Source organism: Limanda limanda, chromosome 20 (assembly GCF_963576545.1).
Source record: "Limanda limanda chromosome 20, fLimLim1.1, whole genome shotgun sequence".
NCBI lineage: Eukaryota > Metazoa > Chordata > Actinopteri > Pleuronectiformes > Pleuronectidae > Limanda > Limanda limanda.
The window spans coordinates 10642589-10667458 of NC_083655.1; the positions used below are offsets into that span (position 1 = coordinate 10642589).

Below are 24870 nucleotides of genomic sequence, written 5' to 3' on the forward strand. Positions count from 1 at the left end.
CACTTGTCAGGCAGGATTACCCACGATCCTCCTCTGGCAACTTGTCTCTTTTTCTTGTCCTGACCAGAGACGTCAGATAAACCAAAGGCTGTTTCACACTGTGTTGATTCTTCATCCAGTCAGTCAGTCAGAAGTGATGATGTGTTACTCGGTGGCAAGACGCTGCTGTAAGGAGCTGCACTGACACGAGGAGGAGATGAATCGGGAGGGAAAGTAGGAGGAGGAGGAGGAGAGGCAGAGGGGAGGAAGGCAGTGACTATTAATAAGGGGACGACGTGATACATATAGCATGACTATTTTAAGCCAGAGTCCTTATAGGCACGTCTCATCACTCAGCAGCCATCTCGGCAAAGGGCCCAGCCGATTTGGCATATCAAGACCAACTCCTGTCTAAATGAATCAGATATGATAAAAAAAAAATACAGCACACTTTTAAGGTTAGCTATTTTCGTTCCAAAGTAAGGTATTAAACCACTTTTTATGTTAGGAAATGTTGAAAACTACCTCTTTCTGCCAGTGCTTGTATAGAATAATCCTGGATCTGTGTATTTAACCAGATCCGCAGCATTTGGTCCTTCCCTGTCCGGTGCCTCATCAGATTGGTGCTGTTTGGTTTGTACCTTTTGCAATAATCCTGCAGACAAACACACAAACAAACGGACACCCACTTCCCTCTCTATCTGTACGATAAATTACTTTATACAAAATATGGAATAATTCCACACCTCATGAGGATGGACGATATGACAGCTCCCAAAATCTGAAGCCAAAACAAAGCCTGCAGTGTAGCTCATTATATTGCTTTTATTATATATACATTATTATTTATTTGATGCTATAAAATGGGGTGGCAAGTCTGAGCCTGGCTACTGATTGGTCAAGCAAGGCAGGACCTCGACAGCATGAACAGCTACTTTGCAGAATTTGGCTCCAAGATGTCTTAATATTTGCCTTTTTCAGTATCAAACAAGTTTTTTAGATGCTGAACCGTCACCCAAACCACAGTTAGTTCAACATAAACATGGTGTTTCCCTCGACGCAGCTACTCACTGTGTGGCCACCATGTACCGATATCGTAGAAAAGTAATAATAACCAGGAAAGGTTGGCAGTAGGAGAAAGCCAAAGTGTTTTTGGTGGATTCAAAAGGGGATTTCAGGGGGTCAAGAGCGGACTTTTTAATATCTGTGGGTTTCAGTTTCAATTTGACTGTAATTTATGTGCCTAGGATTCCCTCGAAAGCTGCGCTGATGCAGAGTGGAATTTCCTGGTGGGGGGAAAAAAGTAAACGGGGGTAATTTTCAGGTCTGTTAGCAGCTGGTGTGGAGACGCAAAGAGCTCCACGAGGGGGAGAAGGGTGGAGGCGGAGCAGGCAACTGGGGTTTTTCCTCGACGGTATAGCATGAGTTGGATGAAGGGATAGCTGGAGGAGAATGCAGTGAGGGAGCACAATGTAATCTCGGTGCCAAGGTTAAAGCCACTGTTGTTCATGTGGCAACTGTTCTTTAAAGCCACAGTGACATCAGATTGCTGCCGCTGTCCCCGTGCTGAATTTAGCCTGGCAGCCACGGGATCCACTGTTCCTGTTTGTCAAGCAGGAATTACTTATGCCAGCAGTGACATCATCAGTCACACATGGAAAGCTTTTAAACCAAAGACACGCGCACACACACAAACATTAACACAAACACACACATATATATATATACACACAAACCAGTACACAGGCATTCAGGAATATCATCTTTACAAGTGTAGTCGATGTTATTTGTGTTCCACCGGTGTCGAGTCACAGTCCGCTCTGTGTTCCCTCTTCGCTGGTTTACACACAAACTGGTTTGAAACAAAGAAAAGACTTGTTTGCTTTTCCACCAAGTCGTCATAGTGACGGATTAAACTGTGATTTGTGGAGCCGAAAAAAGAAATCTCACTCGTCGCAACAGTAATCCCTGTGGGTTGCACCTGAGCTCCATTATTACAAACACACATCTCGCTTTTTACGTGACCACGTTTCTCTAGAAACCGCCCCACCCCGGCGCCATTAATTGTAATGAAGATTTCAAGAGGAGTTTTTTTTATGAGTGAAAGCCGCACGCTGGGAGGGCCTGTGACTGGGTTTAATGAGAAAGAATCAATATTGACATTGATTGTGGGATTTTCTGAGAGCGAGTGTGCCTCGGTGAGCTGCTCTGTAAGCAGCCTACATTTTGTATTTTAGCAGAAGCCGAACACCGAGGTTAGCACAGATTGTTAGAAAGTGTCTTTAGCGTTGGTTGTTAATGGGCCTGTCGCTAAGAGCCGCGGCGGGGTCCTCACTGTTACTCACACACAAAACCACGCAGGATTACGCAGGAAACTACAGAATTAAATTTGGTGCTGATCCAGTATTTTTACATTAATTAACGATGAGAGATAGGGGTGTGCTTTTAGATATTTTCTCCAATTTCCTGTCGGGAATAATTTCATGGATCTTGATGAAAAGAATCAGGCATATTAAGGGAACGGATATCTATGAGTGTGTGCAATTTGGTGCAGCTTGATTGAATTTAAGAGGATTGTTGTGCCTTGGCAGAGGAATACCCTCTAGTGAGTGCCATTCTAGTTTGAATGAAATCAGATTAAAAAAGCATTAGATTAATAACAAATATCCTCTCAGAGTTTGTGTAATGATATCATGACTGCAGTAATTTGGAAGAGATGTTGCTGTCATGATAACATGTGAAAGCATTCAACCTTATCATTCAGGGACAGAGGCTCACACTCATGATACTGCAGATTATTCCGGTTTGTGTGCACGTATGTGTGAGAACCTGCCGCTTCCTCAGACGTGCCCCGTGTGTATCAATCGTGTTAAGCTAAGTGCTGCGGGGAGCGGTTATGTTTTCTTTGTTAGGCGAAGAATCACTTTGTGCAGTGTTCGCTCGATGTGCATCACTAGCAGGGCGAGACGGAGGGGACCTGTATCTTGTATCCTGGCTTAAATTATGAAGAGGAAAGAGCTCCCTTACAGTTGGAGAGTTGTATAATACATTTTGTACCTGCTGTTATGCAGCTGAGACAACTCGGTGGGGGAAAAAAGCAACGAAACACGACCAATTATTTTGACCTTGAGCTGCTCCGACAAAGTTTGTGTGAAGTTGGAAGAGTTGTTCAATGGATCTCAGGTTTTTCATAAGCGAGTTCAAAAAGCAGCCCAATTACAGCAAGTCTCAGAGTTTGAAGTTTCTTGCTTATAATTCTCAACTTTTTCTCACACGCTCAGTAGGAACTGGAGCCACAGTTATAAATTATAAATACTGAGCTTCACCATTTTCATGAACGCACAAAGATTTCTGCCCCTTAATTGAAATGGCTCCCCCTGGTTTCAGCGTCACCCTTACCGCTCTCATTATATTACATATATCTGTTCTGTAAATGTATGTGTGCTACTGTTTGTTATCCGTGTTAAGGCAGAAGGAAAGTTAAGGCATACTCTGCTTTGGGGTATTTTGAACTAAATGGGACCATCATTTCCAAGAACTTGAACTCCTTATTCAAATGTTTACTACTGTTATTTATCAAGTGAGAAGTACAATCATGTCTCAGAGACTTCTATAGAAACTGATTTCTCTTTGCAACCAGTGAAGTTGGTCATTTAAGTGAACACAAGATTACGGCCACTTCTGCATTGGCCTCACTTTCTGGACCCGGAGTCTAAATTCATTCATATATTCAGTCTTTGAGTTAGGAGCCAATATTGGAAAAAATCTAAATGCTTAGTGCAGAAATGCTCCGGCTTTATTCACCTGCCTCCTTTGGCCTGGACTCTTTACTATCTGGAATAAGTTATGTGGCTGTTTGAGATGGACTGCTTTCAAAGATGCTTATGGATGTAAAAGAAAAGATTAGGTCACTGAAGAAGGTTTCTGTTTTACAACCTTAACACAAGCCAAAGTGGAAATCCTCCCGGCTCCTTCTTCATTAAGATATATGTTTACACCTGATTCCACATTAGCATGTTTTACGGTGTTTTCTCTCGACGTTGCACAGGAGTTATTAGACTTTTAAAAATGCAACAGTTCCCTACAAGGTGGCAGTACATGCTTTGTATACGTTGACGTAATAAATGTGATTAATGGACACTTAAAACCCTGGCGGGGGGACGGTAAATCAGCAAAATATACTATCATCTGACAGTAATAAAAGATTTGTGTTTGCTTATTGTTATTTCACAACATGCCAAGTAGGTTCATTAGCAGAGTCACAGTGACTCCTGATAGCATTCGCTTCTCAGGCGCTGGCTGGCAGCATTAGACGTAGCTTCAGTGGAGCATCAGATAAAGCCAGTGTCTCATCTCTGTATATTTACATCCTGTCTATTAAACGTGATCTTGAGCCACTGAGAGAACTGTGTAACTAACGTTATTTCTTTAGTTTATATAACCGTCATCTGCAACATGATCCTCTTTACATCATTGTCTGGATCCTTCTCTACAGTCTCTTGTTATTTCTAAATAGAATAAATCACAGGTGGCGTTGCATTGAGAAATAAATGAATTGCTGATTTACAGCTTGGATCAGTGGTGGAGGAAGTACTCAAACAAGTAAGAGTGCAAATAACAAGTACCACAAGAACTTTTCTACTTCAATAAAAGTAAGTAAATACTTGGTTTTATATGTACTTCAAGTATTAAAAGTAAAAGTACTTGCTGAGTGTATCCTATTCCCTAATGCAACAGTCTACTTCACTACTTCATGATGGCTCAATCTCAGGAGTGATCTCTCTGCTGCTACAGGTGCGTTTAGCTCTGGTTGAAGGAGGCGGGATCTAATGTTACCTTCCCACTCTGATTGGATCATTGGACCAATTCCACTAAATTTATTGATTACTTAAAAAAGTATCAAAAACACATTGTGAACGTGGGAAGGTGCTTTGTTTATAAATCTATTGTAGTTAAGTAAAGTTATGTACTTTGTAACTTCCCAGCACTGATTTTGGTTCCATTGTCTATGTTTCATGTGACTGGTTGATTGTTTCGTTTAAAATTAGTGACGTAATAGATATTTTTTTCTTCCAACCAACAATCTTCACATGTTACCTTTACAGATATATTAAAAACAATGATTTATTGATGCTCTACGTCGTTGATTTTCTGTCCATTGACCAATTGATTAATAGGCCCTGAGGACATCGCATGAACAAGTCACTGCTCTCGCCTGCTCGGTTTATAAACTCGCTGTGCAGACTGTTATTGGATTTTATGATTTCATGATTTATTGCTGCACAGCCCACGAGAGACGGAAAATATACCATTAGAACTAATACCGCGGGTGCTTCCCTCTGCTCAGAGGTCATGATCAGGGCCTAGTTGGGATTTGGTGTCTTACACATTCAGCAGCGCAGATGTTTGCCAACACGTGGGTTTTCAAAAGTGGTCTTCTGCATGGAGGGCAGCGTCTCTTCCCACTAAACTGCTTCGTAACGCCCCGCGTGTGAATTTTTCATGTGCTCTGAATCGTGAATCTTCGTGCTCACAAGCCCCGGGGCACAATGACTATATTATCATCAGCAAATGGTCTGCAGTAATTTGTGTCTCTTGCTGCGTCTGCTCATGTATGTGCAACCCTCTAATTCTCTCACCTCGAGCCCTCAGGCCAGCGCTCGGCTGTAATAACCATACGGCGGTGCACTTAACCCGTGCTCATCAACGGAAACATCTCGAGTGTTGAGAATTCACCGTCTGTGTGTTGGTCAAACACCAGAGGCTCCACTCTGTGTCCTCCTGCACCGAGATGCGGTTCAGGATGTTGGATCTGCAGAGGCTTTCAAACCCTTCTATCTTAGGCTGATTCAGGATAATTGTAATAGGATTTGATGTCTTTCTTTAGTCGCGATGTCAAGAAGGTTGTAAGCAGTTACTCACTCTTTCCCTCACATGAGTAGTGGTAGACGTATCTGATATCACACCTACCCTTTCATTTTCTGCCGCCCCCCCCTCCCACCTGCATGGAAACTCTCTCGGTGTGTGTGCGGAAATGTTGTGGGAGCTTATCGTCTTACACACACTGACACACATTTAAAATAGTTGCCTGTGCAAGCGAGACAAACCTGCACACACACACACACACACACATACACACACACACACACACACACACACAAACAAACACGAAAAAGTCATTTCAAAATGGGAAATTCAAAACAAAAGAATCACTTCATACAAACGAGGTGCATAATGGGAAATGGTGAAAGATTCTTCTTATCTTATTATGCTAACCTGCTGAGACAATCAAGCGAATAGATAGACATGTTATCAATGTTATTGTGTGCAACCTGCTGTTTACTTAAGCATTTAGCTCACAGCTGACAGAGCACAAGCACAGCTGCAAAGTCTATAAAAAAGATGGACGATGTGACAAATACCAAAAAGTGAAGCCAAACCATCTTGATCGCCCCCTGCTGGCTGTTTGCACAAACCCCACCTCCTTCATGCTATAGCAGATGGGTAAATGACCAAACTAAGAGGTCATAATATATGTTAAATGCTTTTTCCCAAAGAAGGTATTCATAAACTTTAATAGTAAATAAATACAAGCTGGCCGAAACCATATCCAGGAAATTTCTGCTTACTTTTGTGCAATGGGAGGAAATGGAGAGTATCTATGGTCGGGAGTTTTAATGGATAATAAAGCCTGGTCCTAATGACGTGTGAGTGAGTGAAAGTGTGTGTGTGTCTGTATGAATTTGTGTGGGTGTGTGCGTGTGTGTGATTGTCCTCATTTGGATTAATTAAAGGAAATCTCCCGTGAAGAGTGGGGGGCGTCCCAATCTTCGTCCTTCTCAAGGACAGACCACCTATCAATAACACCTCCAGCCTCCACCTCAACCTTCATGCAATACCACCACCCACTCAGATGTTCACACACACACACACGCACACAGGCGTTCCTCATTTGAACGCCATGGTAACAGTCACCCAGTGCTGCTCCTAAGCCTGGTGATCATCACTCTCATCTGCTGTGGAACAAAGGCTGTGGAACTCTCTCTGTTATAGCCGCTCCCTTATCAGTGCCTCCTGCTTGCCTCTTGTCCTGAAGCAGCACTCGGCTCACATGCTCAGTCATTCATAGAGCTTTTATTTCAAAGTCACATTTCCATTGTGGTGCGTCGTCTGCTCCTTTGTTGCTGACGACCAGAGTATGATCCAGCATGAGTCATTACTAAAGTAAACATCGGGGCACGTTGCGAGGGAGAGAATGGTTTGATTTGCTCTGCGTCAGGGGTTTCCCCGGCTCAGATAATTGCTGAAATCACTCAGCTGGCCCCATGCATTTATTAAAACCCATAGCTGTGCGTTCGAGCACAAAATCGACTCTAAACTTACAGTGAGTCCCGGTGATGGTGGAGCCTTTCAGACAATGAAAAGCGGGGGGGATTCCCTTCCCATGGTTTACGGCGAAAAGGATCAGTATGTTGTTGACACCTTGGGCGCTGAGTTTCTCTCTTTCCTCGGCAGCAGACGGCAATGTCATGGTGTTGTTTGGTAATTGGGATCCGGGAAGCGAAGCTGGGATAAAATTGGACCAAGATGACGGAAAGAACAAGTTAGTGCAGGAACAAGAAGAGAGAGCAAACACAGAAGCTGTGAATTATCACTTCACATGTAACAGGACACAATTTCATCCGAACAATGGATTTTCTTGTTTTTTTCTTTTGTTAAAATTATTCTTTATTTGTGGCTGATGCTTGTCTGTTGTCTGAATCTTCATTTACTCAGCTGCCGTGTCGTGTCCTGGTGTCATTCAGGTAAACATCATCAGGTCGAATCTCATCAGAGACGGAGGCATGTTGTCGACTGGGTGTGTTTCTCCTGGTAAACAAAGCTTGGTTCATATTCACACCAGTCCCCAGAAGAGAGGCGGAAACAGATTGTTCAGAAAAATCAGGGAATGGGAAAGTGCATTTGTGCCTGTGTGTGTGTGTGTGTTATTTTTGAGTTTTTATGGTGAGTGAAGTGTTACAGGGTGACCGTGATGGAGGTACAGGTGGGTCCTTGGCTGAATAACAGTAAATCATTCCGGCCACAAGTGAGAGTTTTCCACTGTGAGAGTTGTTGAGATCTGAAGCCAATAATTCAAACAGGCCACATTTTGGAGCGATGGTGTTGTGGTGGGTACTGGATGCTGTAATGTTGTGGGGAATATAAATGATGCGGCGCACCACTCAGTGTTGTGTTACTCTTTTCCCTATTCTTTATACTCGATAAGGATTATCTGCTCCTCGGTGGGTATGGGTTCATCCCGCAGTCCAGGGCTGAGAGGCAGAGAAGGAGACGGCGAGAGAAAGACGAGCGTGTTTCTTATTCTCCGCGTGAAGGATAGAGGGAATAGCCCGAGGGATTTTTCTAGTTTCTTCTTGTGTGCATCAAACAGCCTGAGAGTGGAGTTCTCTCTCGACCTCAGACTGACCCTCTTTGCAAAGGCAGAAAGTCACAAAGAGACTTTTTTTCACCAGTTGAATTCAGCATCAAAGGGAGGAGGAGCGCCCTCATGTGGAATCAGGCATCCTCGAATCTGCTCTCTCTCTCTCAAGCGCAGTGAGTGACTGCTGGAGTGTCTTTCTATTTCATCTGGAGATATTAGTATTCTCACACCGGCTAATTCGGACAATCTCCGGACTCTCTACCAGGGAGCTGGCAGGAGGAACTGAGGCGAAAACACATGAGCCTCTAACTCAGACTTTAAACTAAAGTTCCCCCCCCCCCACCGCATGGTACACGTTATCCCATTTCGTTGGAATTCATGATGGCGTTCGCAGAGCCCGACGTTTTTTTGCTTCCAATGCGCCAAATAACCTTTGCTTCCCCTGAGATCCGTCTCCGTCATCCCGCTGCTGAGAGAGCTTCTCAGCTGAATGGTAAAGCCTCTGCAAAAAAAACAAAACAATGTTAAAGTCACAAAGCTGCTCTTAGTGCGTTAGTAGTGCTGGGAGACATCTCCATGGTTACGTGGTTTGACTCAGACAGCGAGGTGATGAGTAGTCATTGAGGATAACAGATAGAGGTACGAGAGGAGAGGGAAGGGGGGGGGGGGGGGGGATGCTGCTTTTCATGTGCGGGTGTAGGGCCGGGATGCTATAGGACCCTGCTGAGTGCAGCTGAATGTGACAGGGAGTGTTTTTAAAGGAGAGTGTGAGGGGGGCATTTTACAAGCATTAGTACTGTATGTGTGTGTGTGTGTATATGTGTGTGTGAGTGTATATGTGTGTGTGTGCATACGCCTGTGTGCATATGTGTGTGGGAGGTGAGGGGAAGAGCTGTTTTTCTTCCTGTGAGGTTTCCCTGGTTTTCTCTGTGAAGGAAAAGAACCAAGGAGAGGTGACAGGAGGCTAATTCATATTCTGAGTACATTTCTGGAAATCACAAGACACACACACACACAGACACACACACGCACACACACACAGACAGTTAAATTCTGTATATTATATATATATACATATGTGTGTGTCTTCTACTTCTACCACAACCACTTCTGCCCAACCCTCCTCATCCTCCCTCAGCCTCCAAGCTCAGATTGATGATGTTTTCAGGAGACTCGGGGGGGGTGTTGTTTTCTGCATAAACCTACAGGGGAGCTTGTGGAGGAGCCCAGCACCCTGTGAGATGATGTCTCCGCACGCAGCACAATCGTGAATATGAACTCTTTCACGGTTCCATGGTCTGCGTGTCGGGTTCGGCTTCCTCCCTCTGGTCTGTGGCCGGAGGAAGTGTTGATTATGGGCCTCGGCCGGGTGATTAACACAGTGATCACTACTCAGGCGCAGTGTGGCTAGCACACTTAGCAGTAATTACACTTAGCCCTGTTGACTGTTCTCTCAGGCTCTCTCTCTCTCTCTCTCTCTCTCTCTCTCTGTCACACATGGAGACACACCCCTCTGGGAGCAAGGAGCTGAAAATGACTCAACACAAGAGAGCGAGTTATCTCCTGCAATTATTTACCTAACTATTATGGCTTGTGTTCCCTTTTTTAAAAGATACATAATTTGCACGTGCAGATAAAGTATAACAAGCATGTGTGTAGTTGTGTTATTTGCACACATATATATATATATATATATACATATATATACTAGAAAAGCCCTCGTGTGTGTACATGTGCATCAGTGTGCGAATGATCCGGAGGGTACTGGCTGTATCTGTGGTCCGCCTGCTGTTCTCTGCTCTCAGGGAAGGGGGGGGGGGCATATAGGTTAATAATGTTGTCACGGCATAAGGGCCGAAGGCTTGTTCTCCCCAGCAACTCACACACACACTCACACACACACAAATGCAGGAACAAGGTACACACAGAAACATATGCACGGCTGTTTCCAGGTCCACCAGCATTTTCTACTGTCAGTGAAAGGACATGGAAGAAGGAAATTGTTTAAATTGGTTTCTATTTTATATATTTGAGCCCAAACAACTCTAAATCTTTGGGGAGGATGCCAATACTTATTTTAGGGCATAGGAAAATTCTGAAATTGACACATAAGCAGATATTCTTCATAGAAATTCATTAATAACATGCAACGAGCTATTCAGTCTGTAGATTTGGTCATTTTGATTTAGTTTTGTCTTTATTTGAAATGAATCTACTTATTTAATTAAACAATTCCTGTTCTTTAAAATGTTTTAGCAATGGCACATATCAGACATATACACTAATAACAATATATCTGAGATATATTTGTGGCCAATATTGGCATTTTGGCTCTTTAAATCTGGCTGTAGTAAAAATGTGTCTCTAGTAAAACTTTGTCTCCAGAGGACAAAAGTATAGAAACAAGCCAACGTTGAGCTGAAGCTGTCTCGTAGCTCTTGGCAAGTTCTTACATGTTTTAGAGGAATTAGTGATGTTGGATTTTCTCCCAATTTGTGCAGAGTATTTTGGTTTTAAACGTATTATATATTTTTTTTAAATAAATATTTCCCTGTGGATCTATGGATTTTTATAAAAAATACCGCTCTGAGACTGCCTCGCAGATTTAGTGCAATCTCCTCTCCCTTGCACCCCCGGGTTCCGCCTGTAATTCCCCCCGCTCTCTGTTTTCCTTTTTTCATGCTGACATTTGTGTTGTGAAAGTCACGAGCCCTGATTGGCTGCAGGGCGGCGAAGAGGGCGATAGTGATGGGCAGATTACGGAGGAAGGACAACGAGGGCCAGATAAAGAGCGCAACGCAGATTGGTTTGATTAGGTGTTTGCCAAAAGTGAAAAGAGCTTAAAGTGTTGATCTCATGAGACCAAACAAGACATTGTCTGGAATCTCAGTTTGTGCTTTGCATTAAATGATGCGTGGCGCAGTGTGCTTGACTTTCCTCAGTGCCCTTCCTCGGCAAAGAGGCCTGGTCTCAGTGGGAAACCACTTTTACATCCAACGCTTAATTCACCAAACTGCTGAGTCGCCCACAGAAATATCATCCCCACACTGTGGGTTCTTTTTTCTTTAATACACTGATGAAGTATAGTTTGACTGCAATCATATCCTTCCTGTAGACTGTGGGTGTGGAAACCTGAGTACACACACATAGGGCTGTGTTACAGGATATACAGTAGAATGGGCCCAGCATCTATTTCAGTCTCAACGATCCACTCAGAGCTTTAAATATATTTACATCAATACACTTGATTGAGAAGGAGGAGAGTTGCTGAATTTCTCCGAAGGTTGAGTCCAGAAATGACGTGTAAGCGATGTGACGTTCAGCATCTGAAGTTTGTGAGTGTGGGAATTGATTGCGCAGCAGCTCCTTCATAAATGTTTTAAGTTGTACCTGAGTGCTGTTGTGCTGCGCTGCCTTGTGGTTTAAAACACACACACACACACACACACACACACACACACACACACACACACACACACACACACACCAACACTCAGCTGCAGGCTGTCGCTCAGACCTGAGGACTCTTTATTTGTTATATAGATGAATCATTTTTAAATGTATTAGCCTGATGAAGATGAGAAAAAAATGCCAATCCAATAAAAGGCCTTATTTTGTATCAAATCAATAAGTGATGCACTTAAGTGTTTCGAGGGTTGTGGTTTTTTCTTTCTATCCTTAGTATTGCAGTGCCAGTTCTGAGCCGGCCTGTTCTGGAATGGACTGTTTGTTTGGCCTGTTGTGAAGCTGGTTGCCGTTTTCTCTCTGGAACTGTAAAGGTGACCTGCAGTTACTGAGACCTGGCAAGTAAAGACCGGCTGGTGGACTCAGAACCCTGAAGCTGCACCACTGCTGCTTCACCTGTTCAGCTGTTTATCACAGTTCCGGTAAAAGCTCAACTCTGTGTGCAGTTAGAAACTGCAGAATCAATTGTTGTGAAAGCGTTGATGAGTCCCAGCCGCCGCCGCTACAGAGTGTCTGTGGCCTGGTTAATCAAAGTTTATTAATAGTGAACGTATCGCGTCTTTAAATCGCATCATATTAACACTGCACTTCCTTGGCCTCATTCCAAGTGTGAAGCCGATAATAGTTCTCGAGATATGCGTTCCACTTACAGACAGACACAAAGACAGGGATTTCTGGGGTTATTATAATAAGAATCAAAAGTTTAGTAGCCAAATGAAAACGAGAAAAGAATAATCAGACCAATGTATGAAAAGCTGGCTGAGTGGCGGCTCATTTAAGTTGTAAGAGATGTACTTAGGGGGTCTGGAGGGTCATGACGTTTTTATACTTAAAGTCTTCAACTGGGAATAAGATGCATTTTTCCTTTTTCTATTCTTTCTTTCTTGTCTTTGTAAATTTGAAGACCCGTTATTTTTGAGTATGATTGTGAATTCAATCTTCTCCCACTTCTGTCAGGAGAATGGTTGACGACTGGAGGGCAGAAGGTGAACAAACAGGGCGCTGCATTGATTTTTGCCAAACTTCTCGACTTCCTGTTGGTATTTAGTTTGGTCCCATGTGACACCGGTTTTCCTGAAAGTTAGAAAAATATAATTTTTTCCCCTTCAAAGTTAGAAGAGGTTGCTTATTTGCACGTTCTACCAGTATCCCATCACACTTTGGGTTTCTGTCTCCTCTATGTCACTTAAACCAAAATCCAGCTTCATAAACGACTCACAGGAAATCATACGCTGGTGTGTTACCCCTCTAATGTGATTGCAACAAGGAATTAGTCTTAATGAGATTCTGCTAATGTGTCATATGAACAACCACCAGAGGGGAACTGTCAGTCCAATGTGTCAGCTTATACAATGTTTTCTGTGCAGGATATTTCTGTTTGCTGTGTCACTCCCCTGACCTGTAATGAGTTGTGCCACACGCTGACACGAACACGGCCGCGCTGCCTATTCCGTGCAGGCGTGTTGCGACTGCTGGTCCGATGGATGAACACGGGCTATAAATATTTCATATTAGCCCATTTTCCTCCCTGGTTCCTGAAGCAAACGTACAAACAAACAGTATAAATAAAGACTGGAGGAGTGAAAGGGCTTTGAGAGGGAGGTTGAAAAGCACTTGAAGTGTGTTTACAAGAATGAGAAGAAAAGGGATATAAAAAAAAATGCAGCTATTGTACAGTCTCCATGCAGGAAATCGACCAAGGGTCTCAATTATATGGAGGGGTCACCATCAGTCCATCCATCCTTTATCTGTGCCGCTTGTCCGAGCGTAACAGTGAGGGCTGACTTTTAGAACGGCTCATTTTCTCCTTTTGACGTTTCAGAAAATCCTCATAAAAAGAGTTTTCAGCCTAGAACCAGGTCAACTAACTGAGGGATGAATCGTGACCATGAGAACTTTGATAAGGAGAAAAATGGAAAAAGGCAAATGTAAAAGATAAAGAGTGACAAATAATGCAGACTTTGTTTCCCAATCTCAGCTTTGGGTATGTCTGCATTGGATGTTTACTATTACTATGACCAAGAGCCCTATCTGCATGCTTGTGGCCTGTGGAGGGAAGCCAGAGAAAACTCACGCAGACACTGGAAACATGCAGACTCCACACAGAAAGACCAAGATTCGGAAACTTTCTTCCAGGGAGACCACATAAATGATAATTTTTCAATTATTTATCGATGCATCCTAATTTTTACATCCTGTTATATTTTGGCAAAGAAACAGCCTCCATAGCGCTCAGTAAGCAAAAGTTGTCTGTGACCTGAAAGCAAATGAGGATTAGTTATTGATTAATGTTCCTCTCGAAAGCCGTCTCATGCCCCACACGCTCGGCGTATATAACATTGGCTGAAACCCGCAGGACCCCCTGCTGTGGCACGCCTCCGGCAAGGATAGTTTTTGAAAGTGAGAGAGATTTCTGCTCCTGATGTTCCACCAAAGGCACAAAAACCAGCAAGAAAAATAGTTTGTCCCTGGCAGTGATTGTAAAGGCACCTCAGTGAGTCTGACCCTGAGATTGTGACGTTAATAACATCGTGCCAATACTCCCGACAAAGCCTGCGCAGCACAGAGGGACACATTATATAGTCGCGCTGACTGGTGACAAATTAAACTGTAAGTGGCGCAGTGTGGCGATGCCGCGCTGTGCCAAGACAAATGGGAAACATCCACTGCAATTATTGACTGCACGGAAAGCTGTCAGGGGTATTTGAACACCTCAATCGTTTTTTTTCTCAAAATAATAAGCCTTCATTGTTGTATTATCCCAAAGGAGTTGCCAGGGATAGTTAACCAGATGGAGACCGCAGTGCTTTGTTTGATCTATCTTGTGTTGCAAAGTTGTAACAACAAAAAAGGAGGATTTGGGACACACTTCAGTCACAAGACACATTGTATCAGTTTCAAGCTGAATCAGTCTGGTCATTTCTCTCCAGTGATTTATCAGCTACTTTCTCTTGACCGCAGACTAATGTTTTTAGAATTGAGGCCCACGTCGTAACGACTGTGGCATTCCTCCAAACATCTCTGAACCTCAGAGGAGCCGTGAGACAAAAACAGTGGACGGCCACCGAATGTCTCAATCCTGGAAACTGGCCACAGAGGAGGCACTCAACCCCCCCCCCACTCCTGACAGAGTGGGAGAGAAGAGGTCGCTCCTCCTTTGTAGATTAATGTTGAGTCTCTCCGAGCGTGAATGTGTAATACCCCCTTAAAAATCTCTCTTTAAGTATCAGAGGTTCCTTGATAATGTCATGTTTGCGGCTGCTAATGGCTCACGAACAGAATTTGTTCACATTTGATAGTCGAATGTTGTCATTTGAGTTCTCGTAGTCCTGTGTCCTTCATAAAGAGACACTGAGCTGAATGATGATGAACAATCTCCCACTGCTCCGAGTAAGAAGAGAAAAGAATAGTTAAGCCTGTGAAATTGAGAGCCGACATTGTGAGAATGGCAATATGTGAAGTATAGAAGAGAATGGGTTATAAGACAGAAAATGATATTATGTGAAAGATAACACACGGACAGAAATGTTATTTATAATTGCAAAAGAAAGTAAACTGTATTTGTGCATTTAATATATGTATATATCGGTATTATTTAACAGTAGTATCCTAAACACTATTATACTATATATAGCCTAATATAACTATATTTATGTTTATATGTGTTTATATGTGTATATATGAGTGATACACATGCAATAAGTCAAGACTATAAGTCCAGTCATTGATTAAATGAAGAGATGATTATTTAATACTTAAACTAAGATCTGTAACAACGTGACGCCCGGCTCTCGTGCACGCTTTGTCGTCACACTGAAGAGATCCGGTCCCTGAAGAGCAAATCATACAAGTCCCCGGGATAAATCCATATTACTGTCAGCACAACCGTCGCGATTCCACAGCAAAAAAAATGATCATACCTGAGGAACAGCTCAATTTGTCCTGCGCACAAAGTGATGACACCAGTGGTTGGGGGACGTCAGTGGGGACCTCGGAGGTGGATCAGGGTCCGTAAGAGCTCCGAGCGTAGAGATCAATAAGGACCTGGCTCAGTGTCCATGATGTGATGTGCACACGATCGATACCGAGCTGGTAGATGGGGGGCGACTGGTGTGGTGCAGGTTATTTTTCTCCTCCCGTAGCGTAAGGAATGATGGGGATGCGGGGGGGAGCAAGGAGGTGAAGCGTGAAGCGGGGTGTAACGTGTGCGACCACAGGGCCGGCCTCGCTGACAGGACATTTAGCGAGAGGAGTTAGTGGCCCGGCATCTTGCGTGGAAGCTCAAAGTGGAGGGGGGGGTGGTTAAAGGCCAGCCTCTCATTTCCAAGAGTAGTGGTTGAGATGACGGGCGGCTGAAGATGGAAGTGGAGAGAGGCTCGAGAGGGCTCTCGACTCAGCGGCCGCAGCGTCCTTTTCTGCTCTCGTTCAACTTCACACTTCCTGCTCGGCCCTCCCACAGGATCTGATCCTAACCTGTAAAACGGCCTCTGAGATAAGAGAGTGAGCGGTGGGTGTGGGAGTTAGCGGCTAAAATACATTTGGCTCTACACCCAGGAGATATTCACTTAAATTGCTAAAGCTAAACCTTCGCCAGCTCTGTTTTTTTCATGCTGTCCCTCGACGGGTTGAGCCAGCCGGTTTGTGCGAGAACATTTGTCAAGTGACTTTTTTTTTATAAAGTCTAAATATTGAATTAAATAAAAAATGTGGTATGTGGTATTTAATAATTCCATCTGTTCTCCAAGTTAAAGCAGCTCTCCTGCACCGTCATTAGCAAACTGTTCCAGGTGGAGTTTTGTGCAGGGAAAGTAAAAGAGCCAGAATAAGGCAAGTGAAGCATGTCACACGTTCCCTAATCATCTGAAGACGTTACCTTCCTGTCTAAGCCAATCAGGTCTCATGACTGGCCTGACCGTGACCTCACCGGGTCGTCCTGAGGTCAATACCATCACAGCAACAGGGACGGAGAGAGACAGAGAGAGAGAGAGAGAGAGAGAGAGAGAGAGAGAGAGAGAGAGAGAGAGAGAGAGAGAGGATGTGGAGAAAGTGGTAACACCCCAAAACCTTTATCTTTAACTTAATTTGAGGCCAATCTAAAATACTTTCAATTGGTCCACAAGTAACTTTGCTGTGTACCACAAAATTGAGCAGATTTTTTCAATATTGCTTTTTAAAAACAGAGGCAATAACGTTTATTCCAAAGAAATCGCAGGAAAACGTTGCTCTCATTCTTTGGCTGTGTAAAGTATAAATATTGTACAAAGTAAATTGATCCGGATACTAGTGACATTATAATCTAATTTTCAAAGAACTCATGATGAGAGTATTATTCTGCAGTTTATTCCAGTGAAATATCTCGTTTCCCTTCCTTCCTCTCCCCCCCCCCGGTTTCCTTCCCGGTCCACTGACGTGCTTGTTTCCGTTTGGTTAATCCACTGCTCACGGCATTTGACGCAATGCTTAATGCACCACCACAAGTGCAAATCAGGGACGACTAAGTCCGAGTAATTGATCTTTTTAACTACTCCCACTCAATTACAGCAGGTTAATGTAAGCCACCTCAGGATTGCTCATCATCGCACTCAAACGCCCTTTGCTGGTGTCAGTGAGCAGAGGGTGGACGGGCGTTCACACGGATGTGGATCAATGAAAATCATCACCTTCCCTACGTGTGTGTGCGTGTGTGCGTGTGTGTGTGTGTGTGTGTGTGTGTGGTCCAGGTTTAAAAATTCACATTATGGGGATTTGTCTTCATTAAGGGGACAAAGAGCAAGTCCTCAAAACGTAAATCATCCCATTTAAAGGTGAAGACACGTTTTAAAGTGAAATTAATGTTAAGCTGAGGGTTTGGGTGTGAATTTTGGTCAGGTTAAAGGTCAGGGTCCGGCATCATGGTTAATGTTTGGGATAAGGTTTCAGTTCGATTGTTCAAAGTGAATGGAAGTCAATGCAAATTCCTAGTAAGGGGTGCTATTCAAATCTGCATTTGTGTGTGTCTGTGTGTCTGTGTGTACGTGTGTGTACGTGTGTGTCTGTGTGTCTGTTTGTCTGTGTGTGTACGTGTGTGTGTGTGCTTCAGCTGTTCAAAGCGCAGGTTCTCTTTCTCCAAACTGTGGAACAGCAGAAGATTAACTGCCTCCTCTGAGACAGCTACTGTGAATCTAAGTAAAGAGTAGTTGACCTCTAAAGAAGCGGTTACCTTTCGACCTGTATTTCCATACATCATTCTTATCTTTGTGGAGTTAAACAAACGGCCCCATGAGCTGCACAATTTACCACCAGTAAAACCTATAAACTGAGCAAGATCATTACCTCATTTCCTACTCTTCCCCCTCTACACCTGTCTGGGCTGACTCGGTGCCAAGGTGTTCAGCGACCGGCGCCCGAGCGAAAGGTTCCTCCCATCGAGTGACTTGGCACCGCGGGCTGAGCCTCAAATGAGCTCGCCAAAGTAAAACCTGAGTGGCAAGGAGGCGATCTGCGTCCCGACTGTGACTCCGCAGACTTCCCAGCACAGTGCCAGACATCCCCCAGGTGGACTCACCTATAGCTGCTAATAGGTTTAACCTAATCAGCACCAGCGTTCATGTAGTGATAACACTTCCTCTGCTGAGCCATGACACCAGCTTGTCTCCACTCCGCTCCCGGGCCCTTTTCTCTCTCTCTCTTTCTCATGCAGGAAGTTCTTTTTTCTCTAAAAGCATTTTGCATGAAGCATTACAACGTGTCTACAGGCCCGTGTGCAGCCGGTGGAAATGGCCGACCCCTGAGCACTGCAGAATCCTTGCGGCTAACATGTGATATTTGCTAAATTAATGAAGTCACAAAGGAGATACAGTGAGTGAGCGGCGGGACGGCTCTGAGTAAATTTGTGCAAGTTAATCAGTGTGTTCTGCAACTTAATGTGGTTTGTGATTAGTATTCAGGGGGCCTGCTTTTTCCCATCTTTGTCTCAGACTCTTCAATCTGTGTTCATTAGATTTTAATAGGTTTTATATTGTCTGGGTCGTAGAGGACTTCACAGAAAAGAATGCAGATTTGGACTTGGCTTTTGAAGTTGCACTGCGGTGCTGTTCGACTGGTAAATCCGGGGTTATAGTGCAAGAGAGTGACGGGTGTGGAGAGGTCGTATCAGAGGGACGAATGACAAGACAGCCATGTACTCACCTCATAACGGGATGTGACATTCAAACACGCTCCTCACTGCACCATATATCAGTCGGCCTCATTTTCTAAATGAGCGATGTCAGAACGTCTAAGGACAGATTTAATCTATCGAGGTCAATAAATCCTGGTCAAGGTAAAGAGCTACGCTTTGAAACGCAGCCTCATGCTGAGCTGACCTCACAGGATTACGCAGGATGTCCCTGCCCGTCCCTTCTCTGAGCTGAAAGCCATAGGAGACAATGTCAATATCAGCCTTTTACTTTAAAGGCCCTTTAGAAAACTTTTGTGCATCTAATTTTCTTTGTAAACTGCAAGTAAGGAATTATGTTTTATAACAGTGACAGGGAATAGCAGAGTGTTGCCAACAGGTGGAGCCAGAATCCTTTTATCCTTCTGTTGTGGAGGAGATCACATGCAAACACACTCCTCTAGTGTATTTCAAAAATAGATTTCTGGCCTACTTAATTTCCCTAGATTCATTATTTTTGGTCATTTTGTATTCCAATGTTACTTTCCTCAGTGATAATACAGTAAATGAACCCTGATGATGATGAAGGTATATATGATGGTATAAAAATAGAAATTCCAGATTTTTGGGGGTAATTCAATTCACTTTATACAGAAGGTCGATGCCAATACCAATGTTAGGAAGTAAAACATTTCTGTAACTGATATATTAGCCAATAGATATGTATTTTATTTAAATGGCAATGATTCCAAAGAGGTTGTTATCAAACTTTTATGGTAAATAAATGTTTTTGAGGCTTGATATTTCACCGTTTAACTATAAGTTTCATTAAATAAAAAGAAAATTTAAATACAACAAAAAGGAAAGAACAGTTACCCTGCTGCATTTTACATTTTATACTGTAAAATAAAAGCTTTATTTTCCTCAAACGTAAGCACTGATAACGATACCAATATGCCTGTGAAAGAATAACATCTGCAGAGCTTTTTAGATTTTCCTTCAAGAATACACCCAAACAAAGATTGATATAATTTACACTCCACAACTTTCAACCAGACTTGTTAATTCACATTAACCCAACCAAGCCACAATGTATAGACTGAGACAGACAAAGTGATATATTAACTGAGTCCAACATGATAATCTGCTGTGTATCGTAACCCAATATTTATGGCTTATGCTTTTGGTATTTGAGTATTATATAAGTTTCCCCACATATGAATACATTATTTAGTATCCTACTAATATGTTCTTCCTCTCTGTGCTCTCTTTTCAGATTCTGGCCATCATATCGATCCTCTTCATCATCCTCTCCACCATCGCCCTGTCCCTCAACACCTTACCAGAGCTCCAGGTGTCAGACGAGTTCGGCCACGCCAACGACAACCCCCAGCTGGCCCACGTGGAAGCCGTGTGCATCGCCTGGTTCACCATGGAGTACCTCCTCCGCTTCCTCTCCTCGCCTAATAAATGGAAGTTCTTCAAAGGCCCACTGAATGTCATTGACTTGCTGGCCATCCTGCCCTACTATGTCACCATCTTCCTAACGGAGTCCAATAAGAGCGTGCTGCAGTTCCAGAACGTGCGGCGCGTGGTGCAGATATTCAGGATCATGAGAATATTGAGGATCCTGAAGTTAGCCAGGCACTCCACAGGGCTCCAGTCTCTAGGGTTCACTCTGAGAAGGAGCTACAATGAACTTGGCCTTCTTATTCTATTTCTCGCCATGGGCATCATGATATTCTCCAGCTTGGTGTTCTTTGCTGAGAAAGACGAGGATGCCACTAAATTCACCAGTATCCCTGCCTCGTTCTGGTGGGCAACTATTACAATGACCACAGTGGGCTACGGGGACATTTACCCACAGACTTTGCTTGGTAAGATTGTGGGTGGGCTCTGCTGCATTGCAGGAGTGCTGGTTATTGCCCTCCCCATCCCCATTATTGTCAACAACTTCTCTGAGTTCTACAAGGAGCAGAAGAGGCAGGAGAAGGCCATCAAGAGGAGGGAGGCACTGGAGCGAGCCAAGAGGAATGGCAGCATTGTGTCGATGAACCTAAAAGATGCCTTTGCCCGCAGCATGGAACTGATGGATGTGGTGGTAGAGAAAGGAGAGGATAAAACCTCCCTTGACAACCACCTGTCACCGAGCCGCTTGGGCAGCTCCACCATGCACGCCACCTCAGAAATCAACCTGAAGTCAAACCCAGAGTCTCAGAATTCCCCTCAACGTATAACCATCACCACCACTGGAAGTCCGCAGCGGACCAGCAGGACCCCACAGCACCTTAATGTCCAGAAACTGGAGGAGATGTACAACCAGATGACCAAGTCACAGTCCTTAACTAACCTCAACACCACAAGCTCCATGAGCACACTGAGCACAACTATGACCGCCCCCGTCTCACCGAAGAAATCTCAAAGCCCAGAACTTACGTTGAAGGAGGAGGTGGAGCTGGAGATGAAGGAAGTCCCGCCCTCCTCACCAAGTAAGTTTCCTAGTGGCCCGGAAGGCCTTGAAAAAGAGGACTTCACCTCAGATGAGGAAGATCATGGGCCGTATCAAATGAGACACCCCAGAGCGCCACCACATCTGGATCTTAGCTTCCTGAGGGCCAGCAATGACGAGAGCTCTCCTGGCTTCATATGCAATGACGACCTCCATTTAGAAGGAGTGGAGAGTTTTAACAGTGCTGTGGAGAATATCCGGAGCCCTTCAAGAGGGAATAATCCTCTTAAAATGAAGGGGTTGAAAGTCAACTCTACCAAAACCTCTGCCGAAGGCCCACTGACACCGCCCAGCACCACTTCTCCTGGAGACATCAGCTCCAGCATCCTGGAAGAGTCGCCGGACGGAGAGACGTCACCGCTCATCCCCTGCTCGGAGGAGCTGCTCCCCATCACAGAAGAGGAGGACGACCCCATGTCCCCGAAGAGGCTGGTGGTCGACACCCCACCGGGCGACGAAGATCCGTCCACGGAGAACCACGAGGAGAAGCATCTGATGGAGGTGGCGGGTGCCGCCGTTGGGCCCTTGTCGCCCAAGAAAGCAGCACAAAATTGCACCCAAGGTGTGGTCGGGGCAGGCGAGGAGGTCAAGGCTGACAGCAACCAAAGTGGACACAAAGTAGAGAACCACATGTTTACATCCGATATCCACCTGATACCCGGGGATGGCGGCCTTTCTCCGACCTGCGAAACCAGCATGTGACTGTGAGGGAAGCAGCTGGGGACAAGAGACCCACTACAACCTCGGCCTGGTGCGTGTGCGCGAGCAGCGAGAAAAGACATCAGTGCTGTTGTAGTGAGAGATATTTTTGCATGGCATGACAAGTCCCTTTTACTTGTGTCGTTGTGTATTGCTGAAAAAGAAACTGCAGTGTTCTGTGCAGATTCAGGAATGACTTAGGAAGGGACAGCGGGCCCCAGCAGGAGGCTCTTTGAAAACAGAGGGAATTCATCTACCAGACGTTTCAGTCCTCCCAATGTACATAATGACAGTCTCCTTTTTTTCTAGCAAAACAAGGAAATGCACAGAAGGGACTTATCTGTAAAAAGCATGCATTTAAAAAAAAAAAAGACAGATATTTTACGGTGCTTAGTTTGCTGAAAGCACTCCACTGTAAATAGTAGGACATCCAAGGCAATGACAATGCACAGGACGGCGAAGGAAAACTGTCACTGAAGGTACAACTATTTGTAATGTGAAAAAGGAGAGGGAGGAAGGGTTGAGCGAAGAGCCCTCGGACCGGCGTTGCATCGTAGCGACCTATAAGAAAAAAACATATCATTACCTTTTGTGGAAATGCAAAGTGTTCCCATGACGACCCTGTAATGTCTTTTTGTTTTTTTGTTTTTTTGGGGTGTGACAAAATGGTGTATGAAACTTGTAACGTTGACATTGTTTCTCTTTGGTTTTCATAATGAATTGTTGAACTTTTCAGTTTGGGCATCTGATATTTAGTCTTTGACTCAACGAACGCGGGCAAAGAAGGACAAAGACACCTTGTTTCCTCTTTAGCGCATACATACACCTGTAGTTGCCAAATATCTTTGTAACCAGTGAGGACAGGAAGTATCACATATTACCATTATGGAAAAATATTTATCACACGGTTTCAGGAGTTCAGGACGAGGTTTAAGACGTTTTACTGCTCGTTCTGCCTTTTGTTGCCATCCAACAGAACTGAAATAAATCCTATTTACTCGCTCAGACATCAGATATATATATATATCTAAAAGTAGCTTTAAGAAAAAAAGTAGCTCTAGATCGGTTGTAGACAAATTCTACGGTAGGTAAGTGAGACTCCATAAAGCAGTGTTCAGACTATTTAGTCATTCAGCACAGTAAACACTGGTCATTATACAATATAGGCTTTATACTATTTTGGCAAATCAGAAGGGATACAAAATATTCTTTGTGATATCAATGGACCAAATCAAGCACAGTGACAAGCTTTCATCTATCTCCTCGCTGCATAATATCATATATAGTAATAACATATATTATGAAAGTAGCTATGTTATTTTCCTTATGGTTTGTTTACCTGCATTGTGTTCGTTGTCCTCTCCTCAGCGCCCTGGCGTCGTCCACACTTGATCCATACTACTGCGATTTGATCCCATCCTGCTGACGAGTTTAAAGCATCTTCTTTTTTTGTATTTATTGTATACCCGTTGTGTCTTGGATTGTTATTTATTGTGTTTTTATTGTGAACAAAGTTTTCAGTCAAACTCGAACCCAAAGAGTTTTTTTCTTTATTTATCTTTATTTTTTCTGCTCATCTTCTTTTTCGCTTTTTGTTTTACACTGACTGAAAATATCCGTTGTATGTTGCCTTCGATTCCAATTTTTATTGCTGGAAATATTTGTTCATTGTTTGGGCATGACACTTGGCTGAGTAAATCAGGAGTCGGTTTGTGAACGCCACACAAACCCGGACGCTTCTGACAGGACGTGCGTGGGTGAATCCTTTGTTGTTTTGTTTTCTTTCTCTTCTTCTTCTTAGTATTATCATCATGTTTTTTCTTGTGTTCTCACAGAGAGGTGTGGAATGTGCAATACCGCATACTGCAATCTATGCAGGCCAAGAATTGTGGCACTTTATTTTCTGTCTATGGGAATTTGTAAGTGTACAGGCAGAAATTACTTGTATTTTTCAAATGTTATATCTTTAATATGAGGCAAAAACAGTATTAACAACCACCAGAATCTCACAAACAATGCAAATGAGGATTTTACTTTTGCTTTTTCATATATTATATGGCGGGCATAATGCTGACAAGCACCTTAATGCCACGTATCAATGGACCTCAAATTTAACGGTGGGGAAAGGGATCCAAATTGACCACTTTGGGCCTTTTATATCGCTGTTAGATTCATGCAGGAATCCAACAGACGTCTGTGGAAGATATAAAGACAAACTTCAATGGCCACACACAAAGGATTTTATGTTTTTTGTGAATTAACATTGAGAATGATTCTATTTTTTCTAAAAACCAAAATGGAGCACGACCACAATTTCCTGCCATATGGTGGTTGAAATGATGCGTGCCTTTTCATAACGCCGCCGTTTATGAGAAGGTAGCAAGTCATTTTGCTTTGTTCATATAGCACTGTACAGAAAATTCTAATTTTATAGGAGAAATCAGGTCTTTATGTAATAGATACAAGTAATGTTATTGAGTTCTCAGGTTTTCTATAACTCTCTGATGTTCCAATTGGATTGATTCTTTGTTTTTTCTTTAACAGCTATAACGTCAACTAGTTACTTCTGTACTTTTTTGAATGGTGATGTTGTCAAATCCATGTTGATGTCTCGGCTCCTGTGGTGTAGGAGCGGCAATATTTCTCCCTCCTGCCGGTTGA

The 24870-nt window shown here is 43.6% G+C and overlaps 1 protein-coding gene across 1 annotated transcript in view; it reads left to right on the forward strand.

The window, feature by feature from the left end:
• Positions 1–22212, forward strand: part of kcnb2b (potassium voltage-gated channel subfamily B member 2b) — a 73679-nt gene extending 51467 nt beyond the window's left edge. The window contains exon 2 of the mRNA XM_061094167.1: positions 20278–22212. Coding sequence (XP_060950150.1) covers positions 20278–22212 — 1935 coding nt within the window. The remainder of the gene's footprint in view (positions 1–20277) is intronic.
• Positions 22213–24870: the final 2658 nt, after the last annotated feature.